Here is a 19941-nt window from a genome sequence, read left to right on the forward strand (position 1 = left end):
CACTAAGCTTTAGTTGCCAAGAATGATTCTATTTAGCAAGAGCATGCTTGGACTATGACACAAGGATGGAGGCCAAAAAGTTACTGCCCTTCCACTGCTGCGAAGTGGGGTGCAAGCGAAACTTGGGATCTGCGGCTCTTTGTAACGCCTCACGGCGAGGGCGGCACGTCAACGTCGACCCCTTTCTCAAGTTCCCGGTGGCATCAATCAAACACTGCCTGTTCTTTGGCCAAAGGCACAACACGTGGCCTGCTCCCACTGCCATTCCTTCAACACAGCCTGCTCTTCGGCAGAACAGACCAAACGCAGCCTCCCCATCTGACTGCTGGGCCTGAACTGGTGTGGGAAACTGCGGGTGTCAGGCGAGCGAACACACCCTTTCCCTCCTCTGGAAGAAGGGGACGCCCGTGATTGGCTCATGCCTTGCGCTGCTTCTACTTACCCACCTTAAAGGCAGCGTTTGATGATCTGACAGTGGCTGAATCGGTTAGCATGGTGGTCTCGCAACCCAGAGGTCGGTGGTTCGAATCCGCAGCCTGATAAGCAATTTCTATTTTTTCGCGCGGTAACACCGACACCAGTGAGGCAATACAAGCTTCTGTTAAAAAGGTCACAAATGGTTGCATCTTATGCCAGTTCCTGTTCATGTGGACATTCAGTGTTATTTTTCACTGTCAGAAGTATCCTTGAAGAAAAAAGGGGAGGGGCCCAACAAAGTATCAACACTAAAGAAGCAACGTCGACGTACATGGTAGTTGAAATAAATCGATGATTATATGTTGATTATGCTGTCATGTACGACGCACAAATTGTGAGATGGATCTGGTGAGCTTCAAGCTCACCTGTCAGCACTCTCATTGGCCTGTTGAGCATGTGTAGCGTTGGTAAGATTAGCATTTCCTCTCTTCAGCGTTGACTGCTGCATTGTGGCGTGGTGGAGCACTGCCATTACGAATCCCCTCACAAACTATGAGCTACCAAGCTGCACTAAGACCAGTGCACCAGTTTCACGTCTGTGCGCACTCAAGGATGACAGCCCGCTTTGCATGCGAACTCAGATGTGCATACATACAAATTCTTGATTACGTCTCTCATTGTACTGTTACACTAAGGTACGTTTTAATACTGCATAAAATTACTGCTTAATTTGCACATCACATAGCATTAATTATAAAAAATTCAGCATGTGCATATTATAGCCGGCTATAAAGAAAAAAGTTACAGAGCTCCTTCCAACATATCATGCTATGTTTCGCAAGCTGTTCCAACAATGAAATAGATGATTGCACAATGGTGGCCGCTTTTCATAAGTTAGCTTCGCTGGAATACATCTGTGTTAGTGGCAAAGCATACGAATTTGGTTTCGTGTCTTGGTGAACTGTGCAAGCTATTTCCGGCCCAAATTTCTTTTTAAAGAGTTGCACACATTCATCATCATCATCATCCTATTTTAAAGTTCAATGCAGAATGAAGGTGCCTCCCTGCAATCTTCAATTATCATTGTCTTGCACTAGCTGATGCGAACTTGTGCTTTCAAATTTCATCATCTCACCTAGTTTTCTGTCATCCTTGACAGAACTTCCCTTCCCTTGGCACCCATTCTGCAACTCTAATGGTCCACTGGTTATCTACCCTATCTATGCATTACATGGCCTGCCCAGCTTCATTTTTTCCTCTTAATGTCTACTAGAATATCCCACACTGCTCTCTTCCTGTCTCATTGTCATTTATCATTGCATTGCTCTTTGTACGGCCCTTAACATGTTCTCGAGATTCTTCGTTAACCTCCAGGCTTATGTGCCATACTGCATGCTTAGAAGAACAACGTGTCTACCAAGTTGACATTTTCAAATTCCCTGATTTTTTCAGGTTTCACAGAACTTTGTTTTATGTCAAGATGGGCTGACACCATGTCACCTGATGCTGTCACTCTCTGGTAAGCATGTTAAAAAAATAAAAACAATCCAGTTTGAACAGTAAGGAGTAGTGTTTATTTTATTCAAAATAGAAAACTGAAAAGAGGGGTTTGTAAAATGCACAGCTACTAAAATATCTTCGAAAGAAACTCTGTGCCCTTTTACTCTGTGAAGGATGACCAGCAAAGCTGCGTACGTGGGCCCCTTAATGGTGAACTGCACCTCTACCGCGGGTCGGCCTGGTATTGCACTACCTATGGGATTGGCCCATGTGTGGGGAGTGCTTAAAGCCTGCTTCATCTCCGCCGCAGGTTTGACTGGCATTTCACGACCTTCAGGATCAGCCCACATATGGGGAGTGCTTAATGCTTGCTTCACTTCTGCCTCGGGTTGGCCTGGTATTGCACTTTCTTCGGGATCGGCCCACCGTATGAAAAATTGTTGGTCTATGCGCGGATGCGATCTGCCAGATCCTCACCATAGACAGCTTCACTGTAAAAAAAGTGGTCTAGCTCACGGCAAATAGTCAAACATTTTAAAATGCGAATAAAAAGAGATGCATACAAAAGCAAATAGAGCTATTTGTATCAACTGATAGCAAGCTCATTGGTATCATGCCCGAACTTTGTCACATATGAGATTCTCCAAGCAACTGGAAAGTCAACCTCAACTGTCCTGACATACTCTCAGCCTGCGCATAATGCCTCAGTGTTGCATTTCACTGCTTTAAGGGGTTTATTTTGGTTTGGATGTGGGTAACCTGCATCTTAGCGTCAGCCAACACTTTGCTTTTTGAGCGCAAGCTCCTTCAAAGAGGCGGCGGCACAGTTCCTTTCCTGATCATTCCTCAATGCAATGGTCCTTCCTATTCTTGTCCTTGTTACGCTGCGTGTTCGCCCCATGGATGAAGCATCCTTTTGGTCAGTTGTACAGTCCGATTTTTCAGACTCCCTAAGGGCCGCTACAATGTCCGAAAAAAAAAATGAATGCATGTCTTTTACTGCCCTTAAGGGCCCAAATCGCCACAGGCACGTCCGAAAAAGCTCTGAAGGTCTGCCAGTACACTTATTAGGCATATAGGTGCTTGCACTCTGACAGGAGACGGCAAGTGCACGTGAGTCTAACAATATATGTGCTGCGTCCCATACACTTCACCGCGTAGCATCACTGTGCTGAGGCAAATCTGCCTTTCGAGGACTAGTAATATGCAACGCGCCGTGCTTTACGAGGATTGCAGAGGCAGAGTGGGTACCTTTGCTGACAGCGGTGAATTCTTTCAATGAAAAAGACAGCACTGAATGTCAAGAACCGTAATAGCATACCTAGGCCTAGTGTTCCCGCCATGGTGATTACAGTGGCCAGTGGATCTGCGTGTGAGAGTGTCGGTTCAAGGTGGTGAGATAACACGGCGGTGTTGGCTTTGATTAATGCCATATCAAATCTGCAGTTGCAGCACATTCGGAGTGCGGATCAATGGTGGATATCTCGGCAACAGTGGGGACAAATTACTAGTGATTGAGGACCTTAACCAAAAAAGTGTTAGAGTGGGTTTGAAGATTAATATGCAGAAGACGATGTTGAAGAATTCACATCGCCAGTCAGCCTCTAGAGTCTGTACAGGAGTAAGTCAGTTGCTCGTAAGGGACCCTGATCATGAAAAGGCAATTTACCTAAGAATAAAAATGGGGTGGAATGCATATGGCAGGCATTACCAAATCATGGCTGGGAGCTTACCACTGTCATTGAAAGAAAAAAATTAAATTATGGGGTTTTACTTGCCAAAACCACTTTCTGATTATGAGGCACGCCGTAGTGGAGGACTCTGGAAATTTCGACCACCTAGGGTTCTTTAACGTGCACCTAAATCTAAGTACACTGGTGTTTTCGCATTTCGCCCCCATCGAAATGCGGCCGCCGTGGCCGGGATTCGATCCCCATCCTCGTGCTCAGCAGCCCAACACCATAGTCACTGAGCAACCACGGCGGGTGTCACTGAAAAGAAAAGTGTACAACTATTGCATTCTACTAGTGCTAACTTATGAGGCACACATTAGAATCGGGTAAATACCGTAATTAAACTTTGTGATATATGGTTCTTGCTTCAAAAGTTTCCTATGGCAAGCATAAATGGGAGTTGTCGACACGCGATCACACGTGTTGAATGCATACATTGTTTCCTAAGCATCGCCGAGCTAGACGTGCTGCCACCAAAGGGGTCGCTATTGGGTTCACCATAGGGGTCAACAGCGAGTCACTGTTCCAAGTTCAAGTTATCCTGTGAAGGCCAATTTTACAATCAAAATAAGAGATTCGGGACTGTAGAAATGTATGACTGCCGGCCAAGACCTTTGGCCAGGATTGAATTACCCGGAGTCGAATTAACAGAAGTCGACTGTACCATATGGCAAAGGACTTTGTAGCAAGAATGCATCTCCTACTACACATAGCAGAATATTGGCATGCTGCAGTGCTCAGTGGCTGCAGAACAGTAGACTCCCATAAATTTGATCCCGTCTGAAAGTCCCAGCCGACACACGTGCATTTCTATAGGTCCAAACTTCGGTTATTTTGATACTAAAATAGGCCTTCACCCAATAATTCCAACTTGAGCAGTCAGCATGCATGCTGACCCCTACAGTGAACCCAATAAGCGACCCCTTTGGTGACATACCTCAGAGGACAGTAGATGTGTGAAACAGACTTTATCTCCTGCAGGAAATGCCTATTTTCTGCCTGCCCAGGAGGAGCTCCAAGCAATAATCACAGATCAAAACGTCTGATTGTGGTATTCACCCATTTCTAATGTGCCATCTTTAACAAAACTTTCTTGGCGATTTTCGTATGCTTTGCCGCATAACACGGATGTATTGCGGCGAAGCTGACTTTGGAAAATTGGTTGCAATGTGCAACACATTGGACCCTTGTCCGTTTTTTTAAAAATAAAAATTGTTTGCGCATTTGATTTCTTTCATTTTAGGGGCTTTTGTCCTTTCTATGCTAGTTTACACTTTGGACACACAGACAGCGGGCGTGTGTTTCACTCTGGGGCATGTTAGAATCTGTACGTAAACCATGGCAAATAAATCAGTCATGTGTGTTGGCATTTCTTCTGCATCTTCTTAAATTTGACCCACCAGATAATTCAATCTGATTCGTCAGTCCCGTCAGAGTCGAATTAACGGAATGAAGTCAACTGCATTTTGCTTGCTGCTCAGAAGTATGAGCTTGAATAAATAACATAGCATTACAACACATAGGACATAAAGGAGACAAATGAAGTGCTGCAACATGTGCCAACTTGCCTAAGTTAGCACTATATAAGCTTGAACCCAGATGTGCCAGCTGCATTAAAGTTGTGACAAAATGTAAAATCGCATGTGTTGGAGACTCAGTAGGTTGGCTTTCCTTCTTGAAAAAGTGTTGCAGAGTGCCTGTTAAGGATTCACTGATTGATGCTGTCAAACTGTCAACAAGGCTGCCAAAAAATTATTCTTAATACAACCCTTTCATGGACACAACAAGGTAACAAATTGTTTTGTGTGTGAAGCATTAAGAGTATATTCGTGATCAAATATTGTTCTTAAAAAGTGACCTCAACGAGACAGCACACGAGACTGCACAAGATCTAACTCACCGTGTGAGCCCGGACTCCCTCTCGGCAGGATGGGCAAGCGAGCGCGATCCCCTCGTCACAACGATCTCACCCAGCATTACAAGTTAGTCAAGAGAACCATGCCGCTACCGCACAAAGCACCCAATAAAGCACAAGAAGTCACGTACAGGTGGCTTCAGACAGGCACCTACGCATGCCCGGCCTTCCTGCACAAAATCTTTTCGGACGTGCACCCTCACAATGCGTGTCACTACTGTAAGGATATAGCTAGCCTTGATCACATGCTCTGGGCTTGCCCCCTGGTGCCAGGACCACCAAGGAAGAGTGGGACCGAGCTCCACACAGCTCGGACCTTGAAGCACAGCTCTGGGCTGTCCATTGGGCCCGCGACGCGGCGGAGGAGCATGGCCTCTCTGTCCCGACGTGGGAGTGGCGCACTAATCACACGTACCGACGGACGTCAAGAAATTTATTCATCCATCCATCATCAAAGCAGTTGTCAGAAAACATTCTGCAGGGAACAGCTAAAACACTATGCATTTCTCATTATAGTGATATTATGTGTGCGTGAGCTTAATAAATAGATAATTTGCAGGTGTGTGTATGGCAAATTCAGATGCTAACTTCACCAAAGTCATAAAAGCACACAGCACTCTACTTAAAAGGAATCTGAGCATTTGGCCACTGTTGTGTCACTAATGTGCACTGTCGTAGCCGTCTTCATTACCAAGCAGAAATACACCCAACAAACTATTTTTCGGACATGCATGAGAATTCGGGTATCCTTGCAACACTGCCACGTACCTCACAGAGGCAATTAATTATAAGCACAGCTGAAATTTCGGATGCTGAAATGCTTTGCCTTCAAAGTGCGGAAGGCACAACCATTGTAGAAAGTGTTGTATAATGCCGGTTTTCAAGTGTCAACTTTGCTGCAATATAGCTTGCTACGGGAAGGGGCTTATGCAATGTATCGTGGTGGAGCATACCAGCAGTGAAAAGGGGCCATTGTAAGATGGCATGATTTACATTTTTTTATTTACACACATACATACTCTCTTCTGTTACAGCACAAGCACCAAGAAGCCTGATAAGTGTTGTGGTTGGTCTACAAAATTACGAAAAATTAAATTATGGGGTCTTACGTGCCAAAACCACTTTCTGATTATGAGGCATGCCGTAGTGTGGGACTCCAGAAATTTCTACCAACTGGGGTTCTTTAACGTGCACCTACAGTAAATTTAAGTGCACGGGTGTTTTCGCCTTTTGCCCCCATTGAAATGCGGCAGCTCTGGCCAAGATTCGATCCTGCGACCTCGTGCTTAGCAGCCCAACACCACAGCCACTAAGCAACTAGGGCGGGTACAAATTAAGTTCCTTGCCTACCCAAACAAAAATGTTTGCAACATGATGTGCGTGGTATACCGTCCTTGGGAAGGCAAGCTTAATTGGTTGCTGTTGGCTTTGTGTCTTGCTTCACTCTTGAGCAGCGCTTACTGACTGCACAGTAATAATAAGCTCCACCAAATGGCTAGATTACTTCTGTACTACTCCAAGTGTTCGAAGAAGACTTTTGGAACACAAAGTAGAAAAAAAATTTCTGCTCCTAAACTGCTCCAGAATGTCAACTTTGTGCTTGAAACCCTAAACTGTCTTGACCACCACTGAGGGGTTGATCTTCAACATCACTTATATACTTAAGATAAAATCTTGAGTAACACTTACTGGTTGTCTAAACATTTTGAAATGGTTTCACAGGTTCTAATTTAACACTTATATGCACTTTTTAAAACAGTGAATAACGATTTCGGTAACATATTTCAGTATTCTACAGTTGATTTGGAGGATTATGCGCCATCACTGGTCTGCAATTATGGAAGTTTAGAGATAAAAAAATGGGGGCAATAATGCCTACGTTTTACACATTGTCATTGTACAGAACACAACCTATGCAACTTGCTATAAAACTGATTTATATAGTATTTGAAATTACCATAAGAGTATGTAAACAGCTGGGGTTTCATAGTTATAGGTTCTTGTTATGTTTTAGTCTAGCACCTCCCTTTAAATGGCAGTAAAAGGCATGCATTAATTTTTTTTTGGACTGCCTGATTTTCTAAATGTTTTGTTTTTGCAGTCCTCAGGGAACCACCCACCGCCACCAAGAAAAAGCACTTTTGACTGTAGCAGTAATCAGTGATTCGCCTAATTGGCAAACAGTTCAGGATGCCAAACAGCCTCGAGACAGCTGTACCTCTGACAGAAGGCACTAATACACAGTGCAATGCACTGTTTCTGCACTCTAGACTGTGGGATTCTCATCCCGTACCTTGTGTCAAAGGAACGACAATCACAAGGGCATTTATTGCACCTTTCATAGATCAATGCCTGCTAGCCGAGTTGCTATCCACAAAACACGCCGATGGGCGTGCGACAAATCGCGGAAGTCCGACTCACCGCGACCGGATAGCGAGCGAATATGTTCGCCCCTTGCTGGATCCCAATGCCTGGCCGTTCACGCGTACGGTCATGCGAACGGTGGCTCTTTCGCACAAGGCCTCACGAGACGATCTCGCAGAAGCATGGATCGGCGCACGGGCGGCACGTCTGTGCTGCTTGCCGTCCCGAACCAAAGAGGAAACGTGTTCTCCCTTGCGCCCCCAAGTAACCCTGCCATGAGGCGGCGTTAGCAGCGCAACACTCGCGCCATCTCTCGCGTGGCCTGGGGCCCGCGGCGAAGCCGCAATGCAGGAGACGGAAGCTATGCGGGAAAAACAACATATCAGGGGACGTGTGACAGTCGCGCATCCCCACAAGACAAATGTGATAAGAGCTGTATTATGTGACCTATTATAACTCCGTGGTGACAATACAGACAGGATATGCAGGGCATGTAGCGAAGAGGACAGTAGCAATGGAATGATATCACCAGTGTACAGAGCGCTGAATTCATTCTTGCTCTGTTACTGATAATTGAGAACTCCATCAAATGAAAAATTAAGAGAAATATCATGTGTGAAGGAATACTACTCATCATATCGCAATTATTCTCGGACAGCATTCCCTCTTTCTTGCTTTTATTATTAATGCATTTATATAGTACTGCTCACCTGCTGTTCCATGTGTTCCATCGACACATATACGATCAGTTCCAAGCCTCTTGAAAAGCTCCTGTTGTGGTGTGGTCATGATGACTAGCATAAAATCTCTGTCATCCAAAAGGTCCTCATTTTTTTCTCTAAAAAAATGTCACTTTTTGTCAGGTTGTCCTTGGTGTTTAAAGAAGAGCAATGGGTTTTCCTTTTCACTATGCATCCTCTCAACCCAGAGTTGCACGCTCACATAGTCATTATCGTGCAGCCGCTCGGTCTTCGAGACTCTGGCATCCCTCATTATTTTGCGAAGATCCCACTTGCTTAACAGGTTAATGCGGTGGAATGTCTCATCCACGTTGGACCGCACATTATCCAGTACTGCATCCATGGACACGCCTTCTCGCAGCTTGTCTTGAGAGAGTAGAGAAAAAGTGTATATTAGTTGAAGCATAAGTAAAAATTACCGAGCATGCAAGGAAGTGAAATGGGCACTGATGAACATTTTAATATCATTATTTAGAATTCCTTTAATTGAATAATGAGTTACATTGACTTACAAAAACCTTTTGCAATGGTGTGTGTTAAATAGTTCAAGCTGTCGCAATTTTTTTTCTTTTTAGGTCAGCTCTTAGCAAGGACATGGTGCTATGCAGCCTTCAGCTGCTGAAGAGGCAAGATTACATTTCTAAATTACACTACACGATTACATTACATTTGAAGAGGCAAGATTACATATTTAAGTGTTTCAATGTTTGGTGTCATTGATAAACAGTCATAGGGATTATCTGCACCAGTGTTATCAGGTACGTAAGTGAAGAAATTTATTGTGTGTACCAAGTTTACAGCTAGGCTGCCAATTTCATCCTTCACCGTTGGTAACCTTGTTCGCACAAAAGACATTACTGAACCATTGTAAAAGCATTGCACTGGACTGGACATGTGCAGATTGTGGTTCAGATCCTACCCAGGGCAAAAATGTCTTCCACTTTTAGTTCCTTTACTAAATATTGCCATTGTTATCAATTTCTATCCTACAGTTAGAACTTAATTTTCCAATTACATTCCATAGCATAAGTTATTGCCACTTCCATAGTGGCATGCCACCATAGAAGGGCAAAACAGTCTGCAATCGAAAACATGTGCAGCATTTCCAGATTAACTTAAATATAAACATCACTGTTACTGACTGAATTGATGCACATAATTTGATTGTCAATATAAAAATTGTCAATTAAAGCTTTCAGCAATTATTTTTAATGGTTGATTTATCAGTCATTCATCCATATTTACAGAGCAGACACACCTGTGAACGTATGCTTTGAAGGCTATGCAGTCATGTGGGTTTTTGAGTTAAAGGTATTATTTCAGTCAAGTAGAGTACTGACTGGACACTGAAGCTGTTTTACGAGTTCATGTCTAATACCCCTGTCACACTGCAAATCTAATGTCATTTACAACGAATGACATTCGCTGATAATGCCATTTCTTTGGTGTCACACGGTAAAACGTAAGGACATTTTCGAAAATGACATTTACAAACAAATCAGTTCGCCAAACTCATTCGCATTCGTTTGGAACTGAATGTGTATCCTTGACACCACGAGTTTACCAGTGTTTCGCAAACAGTACGTGCTTCTTTTTTTTGTTTTAACAAAAAATCACTATTATTCTATCCATTTTATTACCTAATTATTGCTTTAACGACATTGAAGTCCATCACATAGGTAAATACAGAAAACTACTCTCAGTCCAGTGACCAGACAGCCATCTTTAGCTTTCGCTGCAGTAGTCGTGTTGGTTCTCACCAGAGCATCGTCCGCGGCCACTTCAATTGACTTGGCATAAAAGCGTGCGCGTTTTTTCCTGTGGCATGCGACAAGAATGAGGATATTAGAAGCTCGCATCCACATCAGAAAGGCGATGACATGCAACTGCCCTTCTCGTACCACTTTAGCAGATGTAGCGGACGCGCCTATCGTTCTCTTCGCCCTGTTGCTTGCCTTAGCTCGACTCGATTTCGTTGGCAATGTCGACAAGTTAGTAATCGAACACTACGGTTTGAAAGCAATGATCACATATTCTAGTGGAATTTAGCATACTGGAAAATAATTATTGGACAAAAGTGGGTTTGAGGCGTGTCTTTTTTTTTTTACTATCGTCATTGTCATCATTTTCAAATGACATTAGTTTTTGCCGTGCGACAGGGGTATAAGCCTAATTATCGTGATTGTTTCAATCATGTTTCATTCACATAGCTGATTCATGAGCATTCAAAATATTTAGGTACCATATTTTCCAAACCATAGGTGCCACCATTTTCTTTTCATTTTCGTCCAAGTGTATTGTAGAACAGTGTAACTTATATATGCAAGACCAACATGAGACATTCTTTTTCTCCAGCAATGTACTTGCAGTTTATTTTGTCTGCTAGAATGTGCGGCTCATAAAATTTTTTTTTACTGAAGTTTAGTGCCCTGAAATGGGTAAGTACGACATTTTAGGATAAGTGTATAAACATGCACAATCGCATTTCACGACGCTGACCCAAGTTAAGATAGATGCGTCTTATACAATGAGTTATATACACATATTTTTTCTTTGAAAGTTGTGAAAAGAGGGGGGAAAGGGGGTGACTTGTACAACAGTTCAAATTATAGTCCAGAAAATATGGCACATGGTTTGTGAGCCCTACATTTAGTAGAGTAAAATACAACTTGAGCTGATGAAAGTTTCACATGGAAAGCACATCTGCTGTGGATGACCTACAGTAGTGGCGAGAGGTCGCAGTTTCATCGATGTCTGTAATACTTGCACTTCAGTTTAGGCAAAATGGCAGACATAATTATGTACAATGCACCTTAAGTAATCCCAAGTGGAAATTATTCCAGCTTACTGCTATTTTGAGACATTGAATCCCACTAGGATCATAAGTCATACCAATACAGTTAACTGAAAGCCTGAAAAATAAAACAGAAAAAGAAAAAGCCAGTCTGCTGCATGGCCTACAGTGCACCAGGAGGCACTACACCTTCCTGCTTGGTACATGAAGTGATGCAAACAAGTATAAAATAACTAAAGTCGTTGCCTGCAATAAGAATAGCCATATAGGTCAAATATAGGCCACTGGCTGTGCCAAGGTAGTTGTTACCGCTGTGAAATTGGAGAACGGTTCCCTTTTTTCTCTCTCTCTCTGAACCCTTCAGGCATTGATACAATGTAGCAAAATGATAAACATGTTTATGATGTCATTAACTATAATGCCCTGCAGTCAGTAAAGGTGGCCTCGAATTATGTGGAAATTATGAATTTCAAATGAATTTCATGTGCTCCAAGTTCATTGCATGGTCTGGCATGAGTATTGCCTTGTATTTGGGATGTTGAAAACTCAACAACCACTCTTTATGTATTATAAGGCAGGGCAAAAGCGGTTTCTTACCAGCAATAGCGGCTCTTTCCGACTTGGACAGAAAAACACGACCCAGTTCAAAGTCGTGGCCTCTGTGCTTGAATTGGAAAACCACATACACACCTGTGTTGTCTTCAGTCACAGCCATTGCCGCAAAACATCTTTTTCCACACTTGACACTTGAAGGCCGCTTCAGCTTTTGTTTACTTGTAGCTGTGGAAAAAGATAACCGGGTAATTTATTCTAACTTAAGCACTGGACTTCCAACACATGCTTAGTGGTGGTTCTACTACACCATTTAGCTACAATTCAACTTGCCTGAAACCTGGCTACGCGAACTGCGCAAAGGTGTGGTATTTTCACGCTTTCAGGGCAACGCAGCATTTTCAGCAGGGGTACGAGAAGACTTAAATATAAGAAACAAATAGTGAACGTGCAAGTAATTCAGTTTGAGATGGATCATCTACTAGACTTTTCAGATATTGAGTAATATTTTCAGTAATGCAATGGATTGCCCGTGGTCAAGGCATTGCATGCAGCATTTCAAGGGCACTTGGTTTGTCTCGAAACAAGAACAAATAAAACAAATCTGGGTTTTTACATGCCAATACCACGATCTGATTATCAGGCATGCCTCTCTCAGTACAAGTTTCGTCCTGGCTGTCAACACCAATCGAAGCAATTACTATATGCAATGCTAACAGGGTACGGTGACAAAAGCAGCATTCATAGCAAGCACAATGGCATGCGCTAAGACCCATTGACCACTGGAAGGCACACAGTTTGCATTGCATACATGTGTTCTTGCACGTGGTTCAGAACTGTATGGCAATTTGTGATCTTTTAAGTACAGGAACTAACTTCTGTGCACACTTGTGATAGTTGCTGACTTGTGAAAAGAGGGGGAGGTTACTTGTGCCAGGTTCAAATTATTGTCCGGAAAATTTGTATATGGTTTGTGAGCCCTGCATATAGTAGAATAATATACAAGTTAAAGTGATGAAAGCTTCACATGGAAAGCAGATCTGCTGTGATCTTGTGGACTCGTACAGCAGTGCTTCATCAGTTATCAAAAACTCGTACTAATGATCTCGGAAACAATTGCCAATCGTACCAATATATTAACACCAAGCTTCCTGTAACTGCTTGCAGCCCATATCACAATCACCAAAAGCTAATTTCATGGCACACTACCCTGATCATTGGCCCTAATCAGCACTGCTTCATCAGGTCGGTTGGGTATCAGTAACTAGAGCTACAGTTAGCTGATGAATTGATTCATATCTATTTGCAGTTGAATCGACTCATATCTATTTGCAGAGGCCAGCAAACCACCTTGTAACAAAATTGAGTGCATGGAATGGTAGCAATGTTGTTTGTGTCCACCACTGCCATCTTTGCATCCATTTGTGCTATGGCACCTCCTTCTGGACGCCGTTCATAGCCTCGCGGCAGTCTCTTGTCGAGCTTCTTGCATTGTTATCGGGTGTAATACACTTGTGCATATGCCATAGTGCATATGAAAGCACATGTGTCATTTGCAATGCACATAAGACATTCACCTTCACTTCTTTTGTTATGTGTGACAGAGCAAATTGTTCTAGTGCAGTTGTAATTTCTTGCCTCTCCGACGCCTAGGCACACAGCTGCTTTCATTAACCCACAAAATTTTTATTTATATACAAAGGCTTTCTACCTACTCAAATGAAAGTACTTGCAACATACTGGCATGGTAGTAATGGGCTGGTTCTGGGTGTTAAAATTCTCTTAAATGTGTAAGCATTTCTATGCTTACCAAACGTCCATCACGCAAGATAAAAATGTGGGCCGATCCCAGATATAGTGCAATACTGGGCCGACCCACGGCGGAGGTGAACAGCCTTCAAGCACCCAACAAAGTGAAAAGTGCATACAATATAGATAGAGCATGCAGCAGCGAGTGGCTTTACCTTTGTTCTGCCTGTCGCTACCACGAGATCGAAGCAGCGCTCGCAAATCTCTCAGCACACACCGCACCCTGCACCTTTCGCAGATCGCTTTCAAGATATGGGCCCGCTCTTCAAGGCAAAGCGACGAGAACACGGAGTTCAAGATATGGTCCACGCGGCGCATAATGGTTTGACGTGGGTGGATAAGGCACTAAAGAGCAGTATCAGCTTATAATGATCAGAACGTCATCAGCACACCTGGCGCCGCCGTCTGCAGCAGTCCGTGTTGCTGCGACGCTGCTGTTTATACCAGTCATATTAACTTCCATAACAGTCTTTTTTGTTCAAGTACCCTAAAGAGCCCAGGAGGCATAGGGGTGGGGGATGTTACGATTGGCCAGCGGGGATAGTGACCTTCTGGCTTCACTGCAATGAATCGCTTCGTGAAGCCAACAACACGCCCCCTTCGAATAGCCCTTCGGAGCCCGTAAGGCTAGACACGTTTGGCGGACAGGATTGTTAGCTGGTTCGCTGTCACCTTCAGGGACCAATTGGAGCAAGAAAACTCCTGGAAATGTTTGTTCTATGGCATTCCCCCATGTACTCTGGTAATAGTCACGGTCATGACAGATTCAGCAGCAAACTGCAGAGTCAGCTCAGGAACGACATGCCAGCTTGAGTCAAGCGTGACAACACCTGTCTATGAGGCCTCACTGGTTTTGGTGTGTTCAGTAAAACAAAAGTGCAAGAGAGTGTGTGAACCTTCGCCCTCAAAGGCAGGTACTTCGACGACTTTGGACGCTTTGATTGGATGAAGGTTGGATGGCAGCTTTCCCTGGCTTAGGGATCTAGTAAGGACAGAGAGTGTTTAAGCAGACATTTTCGGCTGTTCAGTGTGCATTTCAGTCATGCTAGACTGATCAGATGTAATGTTCTCCACCCTTCATGTAGATATTGTAAATAAATCCCCTACTCCTCATTCCTCCCTTCAACAACATCCTTAGCATGAATGAGTCGGACGATGGTATGGGCCAGGTACCCTTTTCATGGCAGACACCATCTCTTACAGGGATTACAATGAAAGGAGCAAAACATACCAAAAGTACACAACTAAACAAGAAATATGAATTGGAACAACATGAATTAGTGCAAAAAAACGGCTTATTACAGGGTATATACAATGTGTGAAAAAACATAGTAATGACAAGGTTCAAGGTTCCTAAAATACTTGACTTATCACAATGAGCTGTTTTACATTACAAAACAATGGAAAAAAATTTAAGTATACATTACTAAACAGGAAAGCAAAATTGCATATTAAATAAGAACATCAAGAAATGCAACTGGAACGGAACAGCAAGGTAAGAGGTAGTTCAGATTTCTAGGAACTTCAAATTATGTACAAATGAGTCATGACAAATAGCGAGGAGAAGAGGTGAGTGGAAAAACAGATAAGTGTGGGTGAAGATGGGTGCGATTTTAAGTTGGTGATCAAGCCGTCAAGACACATGTCACAAGCTAGTCTGATATTTAGAGTCACGTGGGACAACCGATTGGAGTAAAGTTTATGAAAGAAGGACAATAGTGTCAGAAGCCTGCGTATATTGAGAGGAGCTAAATTAATCTAATATTTGATTTCCGTAACTAGATGTATGCGAGTAGTTTCTTGTGATGAAGCGAGCAACATTATTTTGCAGAGACTCTAGTTTGTGTTCGAGGTAGGCCTCATGTGTGGATTCCAAATTAAGAAGGCATATTCGATTTTAGAGCATACTAAGGTGGTGTAAGCCAGAAATTTGGTCTCTGAGTTAGACGAGTGCAAATAGTGCCTTATGAAGCCAAGTGATCTGGTTGCTTTAGTAGAGTGTTCTAGTTTGCCGTTTTTACACTCGGCTAAGCAGCTGAGCGGAGCGAAAGCGTGAATGCACATGCGCCCTCCGCTTAGCTGCAAGCAGGCTGGTGGAGTCAGAAACACGGTCCGCTTACAAGCTGCCTGAGCAGAAGGTTGCTGCCATTTTTTTCTAGCAAGGGTGGTCGATGCACACACCCACTCTGGCACGTGCATCGAGGCACCTTGCCTGCCTTGCTCTTTACAAGACAGATTTGCACAGACGAAGACTTATGTCTGCTAGAAGGTGCGCATGCTGACCCATTTGAAAACCTCGCAGCGCGGGAGTATGTGATGCATGCTGTGCAACATGTTGGCATCAGAAAGGATCAGATTGGATGCAAAATGCAAGCTCGCTGGCTATCACGTGGCATTTCCCCAAGATGGGGCTTTATTTTCCACTGGATAAAATGGACCAGTAATGCATTACAAGTTCACGTTTAGATGCTTTATGGACAAATAAGCTATATGCATTCATTTTACTTATAAAAGCTTTACTTATAAGTTTTACTTATAGGTGCTTTTATTTTGTTTCATTACCCTGAATTCGGCCAGAAGGCACTGCAAATACGAAAGGAACATCAAGCGGAAAGCCAGAGGCGCCGAGATAATCTCGTGGCTGGCAGCAATGGAAAATAAACCTGCTATGAGTAACTACTGAAGAGGAAATAACAATATCGGGAAAGAAACAATCTATTATAACTCAAAGGGAAGCTTATTACTTTCTGAAATGAGCTCGGGATGCCTTAGAACACGCACTTATACAGCAAGATATAAGAAGGAAGAAGCATGTGCTTGCTGCGGTAAAGCTAGGGAAACAATAGAGCATGCTTTACTAGAATGTGAAATATCTCCCCAGCAGTAGATTTAGGCACCACTGGCCTATATACCATTAATAAAATATATCCAGAGAGGGAGATTAAGATGGACTGCAATGATTGTAATGGCATCATTGGAATCAGACATATGCTGGCGGGGTGTCCCGCGACTCTCCCCAAACTCGTTGAAGAATGGACACAGTGGGGAAAAGGATTCAAAGCCCATTGTTTCAGGACCAACTAAGGGCAGTCCAGGGGGCCCATGATGTCGCTGAAAGGCTTGGCCTGACAGTGCCAACGTGGGAGCCTTGGCTTGAGAAGTCTAGCCTTCGGACATCATTACAATAAAAGTTTTCACACATACACCACTGGCCTGCTTGAAGCACTTGGGTTCAGCAAGAGCAGAGGGAAAGTAAAAATGTATGCAGCAAAGATTGGTAAGCAGCAAATGGAAGATTGGTGGACAAAAAGTAGGGAAACGTCAAACAACAGAGGCTTGCAAAGACAAAGTTCAGAAAGTTTGGTTATGGGAAGTCATCGCGGGTTTTTTTTTCTTTGTTAACATAGGTAGAACATTAGGCAATACAAGAGCTTCATGGCGCAACCCACACATCTTTCCAAAGGGCACACTCGTAGCACCTATCCATCCGTCCCTCTGCTCCGCTAGGCTAGACATACAACTAAAACATGCAATCACCCACCACTCCACCATGTGGCTTAGCGGGGCAACTTGGAGCGGGGTGGACCGTAATGACACTAAACTAAAACACTCTAGTGAAAATCACATCTACGCAAATGTTCCATGACAGATCGGATGACAAATGAACACCCAGATATCGTGAATACCGAGGCTACGGGCATGTTTTATAATTATGCAATTGCATAACACGGGTTTAGCTGTAGTCCCGAATCTGATAGCTTTTGTTATATTAATGTTGATTTCCGCTTGCTTACTGCCCCACTTACGGAGATTGTCTAAGTAAGATGGAAGGTAGCAGGTGTCCTCAGGGTTAGTAGATCACGCAATCATCAGCGAATAGTCTATGAAACGCCTACCATTACTAATATCGTTAATATAATTAAAAACAAAATAGGCCTGAGCATGGAACCTTGCGGTACTCCAGATTTGACATGATTTAATGGAGACAAATGGTCATTGATGAAAACTGATTGCTACCGGTTAGTTAAAAAGATGGTAGTCCACCTAGTTATCCTCACATGTTAAGATCTGTCAGTTTATGAATAAGCCAGAATTGAGGAACCTTGTCAGAAGCCTTCGCGAAGTCTAGAGATATTACATCGATTCAATAAAAAGAATGAGTGGAATTATGCAAGTCATTAATTCAAATCAATCGTGTAAAAGTCCATGCCGACTGATAAAGAAAAAGTTATGTTCTGTAAGAAACTTCATTAGAGCAGATGAAATGATGTGTTCGAGAAGTTTGCAGCACATGCTGGTTAAAGAAATTGGTCTGTAATTTGATGGGTTAGACGAGTCACCATATTTAAATATGAGAATTATGCAAGCTGCCTTCCAATCATTTGGGACGCATCCCGTGTCAATACATTGCTGAAAAAGCTTGGCTAAAATGCGACATATTGCAGGTTTGGATATCTTAAGAAGTTTAGGGCAGATGCCATCATGACCAGGAGCAGAGTTAGTTGGAAGACAATCGATACAGGACTGTACTACTTCAGAAGCGATATTAATGTTGTGCATGCTTGAATGCAAAATAGGGGCCTGAAAGCTACTAGGTACAGGAGTCTCATCCGTGAAAACGGATGAAAAAAAACTTGTTGAATTCAAAAGCAACACGTGCCAGAGAAAGAATGTTACCATCCTTAGATAACGGTACCGTCAAGTTCGATAATTTGGGTTTCCTAAATTTTTGTGTCATTGCCAAGCATGTCTGAAATGTCATGGTTGAAAAATTTATCTTTGGCTGTTGTTGTTACGGTCCTGCATAAGTGTGCGTGCTCACGATAGGGCCTCCAATCTTCCACAGATGCTCATAGTTCAGCTCTGCAATATATAGGTTTCACATGCGTCGCAAACCAAGTGCTTTCTGTGCAGGCTGTTATTTTGAATTTTGGAATATGCTTTTCTTTTTAAGTGTGATCAGCCCATTATGAAGAAAAACACAGTTTGTGTTTATGTTGCAATGAGGGAATGACTGCAAGAAGCCAACAGAAAAGGTGGAAAGGTCACTAACAAGCCCGCTGACATTCACGCGGGTGTAATCAAATATTAATTTCTTCCTATTTTCATGTTTCTTTAGGGCACCTATGAATTCACAATGCAAGATATTGTGGCCACTGATACCATCCAATACATTTTCCGTAACATTATTTGGTTCTGTGGCTGGTATGAGGTCAGAGTGAATCACCATGAGTGGGAACAGAAACAATTTGATGCAAATTGAAAGTTGAGACAGGAAAATATTGGCATTGACGTTTTTCTTGTGCCATACAGGGGTCGGCATCAATGCCATTCATATTGTGTCGATAAATCGCCGACAAGAAATATTGGTGATGTCGGGTACTTGTTCTGGACAAAACTTAAAGACTTGTTTAGATAATCCGGAAAGTAGTGGGATGGATCAAGTGGACGATAGCAGACTCCAATGACAGAGGTAGAATGTGTAGGCAGACAGAGAGCAACCCTTACAATTTTGAGGCAGGAATTAGTTTCAATAACGCAAGCTTCCAAACTAGATTTTACTGCGATTAACACACCACCACCTCTCGATTCAGTTTTATGTTTTCTAAATAATGAAAACTGACAAGACAAGGACGATCCAAAATGTCGAATGACAACCAGGTTTTGGTGCCTAGAACGTCTACTGAACAGGATTCAAGATAAGAACAGAGGTGATCTTGCTTACGAAATAAGCTGCGGAAGTTTGACACAAGAATTGACACACATGCATCACAGCGTTCATTTTTTACATCACTGGGTTTTCACGAGGACGTGACGTTTCGGGAGGGCACTTACTTCATTAGTGGTATGGTCAAAGACAAATCGTGTTGTTTAGTAGAAGCTTGTCAAACAGAAGCTTGAACCTTTCAGCGGGCTTCTGTTTGGAACGTCTGAAATCTCGGAGTTTCTGGACTGCATCCTCATTGAAAAATCCTTATCAATCCACATGAGACGATTCAAACCTTTTTTAGTTTAAATGCATTTTTCAGTATGTGTTTTCTTTTTTTAAGTTTCGGAATTTCACAATTATCAGCCAAGTATAGCCTTGTCTTTTCTGTCCTATTCTATGGGCACGTT

At 43.0% G+C, this 19941-nt stretch overlaps 1 protein-coding gene and 1 long non-coding RNA gene across 15 annotated transcripts in view; one reads left to right on the forward strand and one right to left on the reverse strand.

The window, feature by feature from the left end:
* The window catches only part of LOC126522305 (uncharacterized), a 47265-nt gene that overhangs the window by 15665 nt on the left and 11659 nt on the right, over positions 1–19941 (forward strand). For 5 of the 11 annotated variants that reach the window (XR_011895260.1, XR_011895262.1, XR_011895261.1 and 2 more), the window contains one exon: positions 1870–1974. Coding sequence is in view for 2 of the 11 variants with exons in the window: in XM_050171033.3 (XP_050026990.2) it covers positions 1870–1936; positions 14063–14193 (198 nt within the window). In the remaining 9 variants the exon portion in view is untranslated. Of the gene's footprint in view, positions 1–1869; positions 1975–2090; positions 2409–4631; positions 5020–5504; positions 9374–14062; positions 15102–19941 lie in introns of those variants that run through there. The other 6 variants (XR_011895258.1, XR_011895256.1, XR_011895257.1 and 3 more) reach the window with 6 other exon arrangements.
* Positions 1–19941, reverse strand: part of LOC126530500 (uncharacterized) — a 35777-nt gene that overhangs the window by 11354 nt on the left and 4482 nt on the right. Inside the window, exons 2-3 of one of the 4 annotated variants that reach the window (XR_011895267.1) lie at positions 12154–12243; positions 8640–11098 (exon numbers count right to left, since the gene is read on the reverse strand). This is a non-coding gene — a long non-coding RNA (uncharacterized lncRNA). Of the gene's footprint in view, positions 1–8589; positions 11099–12060; positions 12244–19941 lie in introns of those variants that run through there. The other 3 variants (XR_011895265.1, XR_011895264.1, XR_011895266.1) reach the window with 3 other exon arrangements.

Source organism: Dermacentor andersoni, chromosome 6 (assembly GCF_023375885.2).
Source record: "Dermacentor andersoni chromosome 6, qqDerAnde1_hic_scaffold, whole genome shotgun sequence".
In the NCBI taxonomy this organism is placed as follows: Eukaryota; Metazoa; Arthropoda; class Arachnida; order Ixodida; family Ixodidae; genus Dermacentor; species Dermacentor andersoni.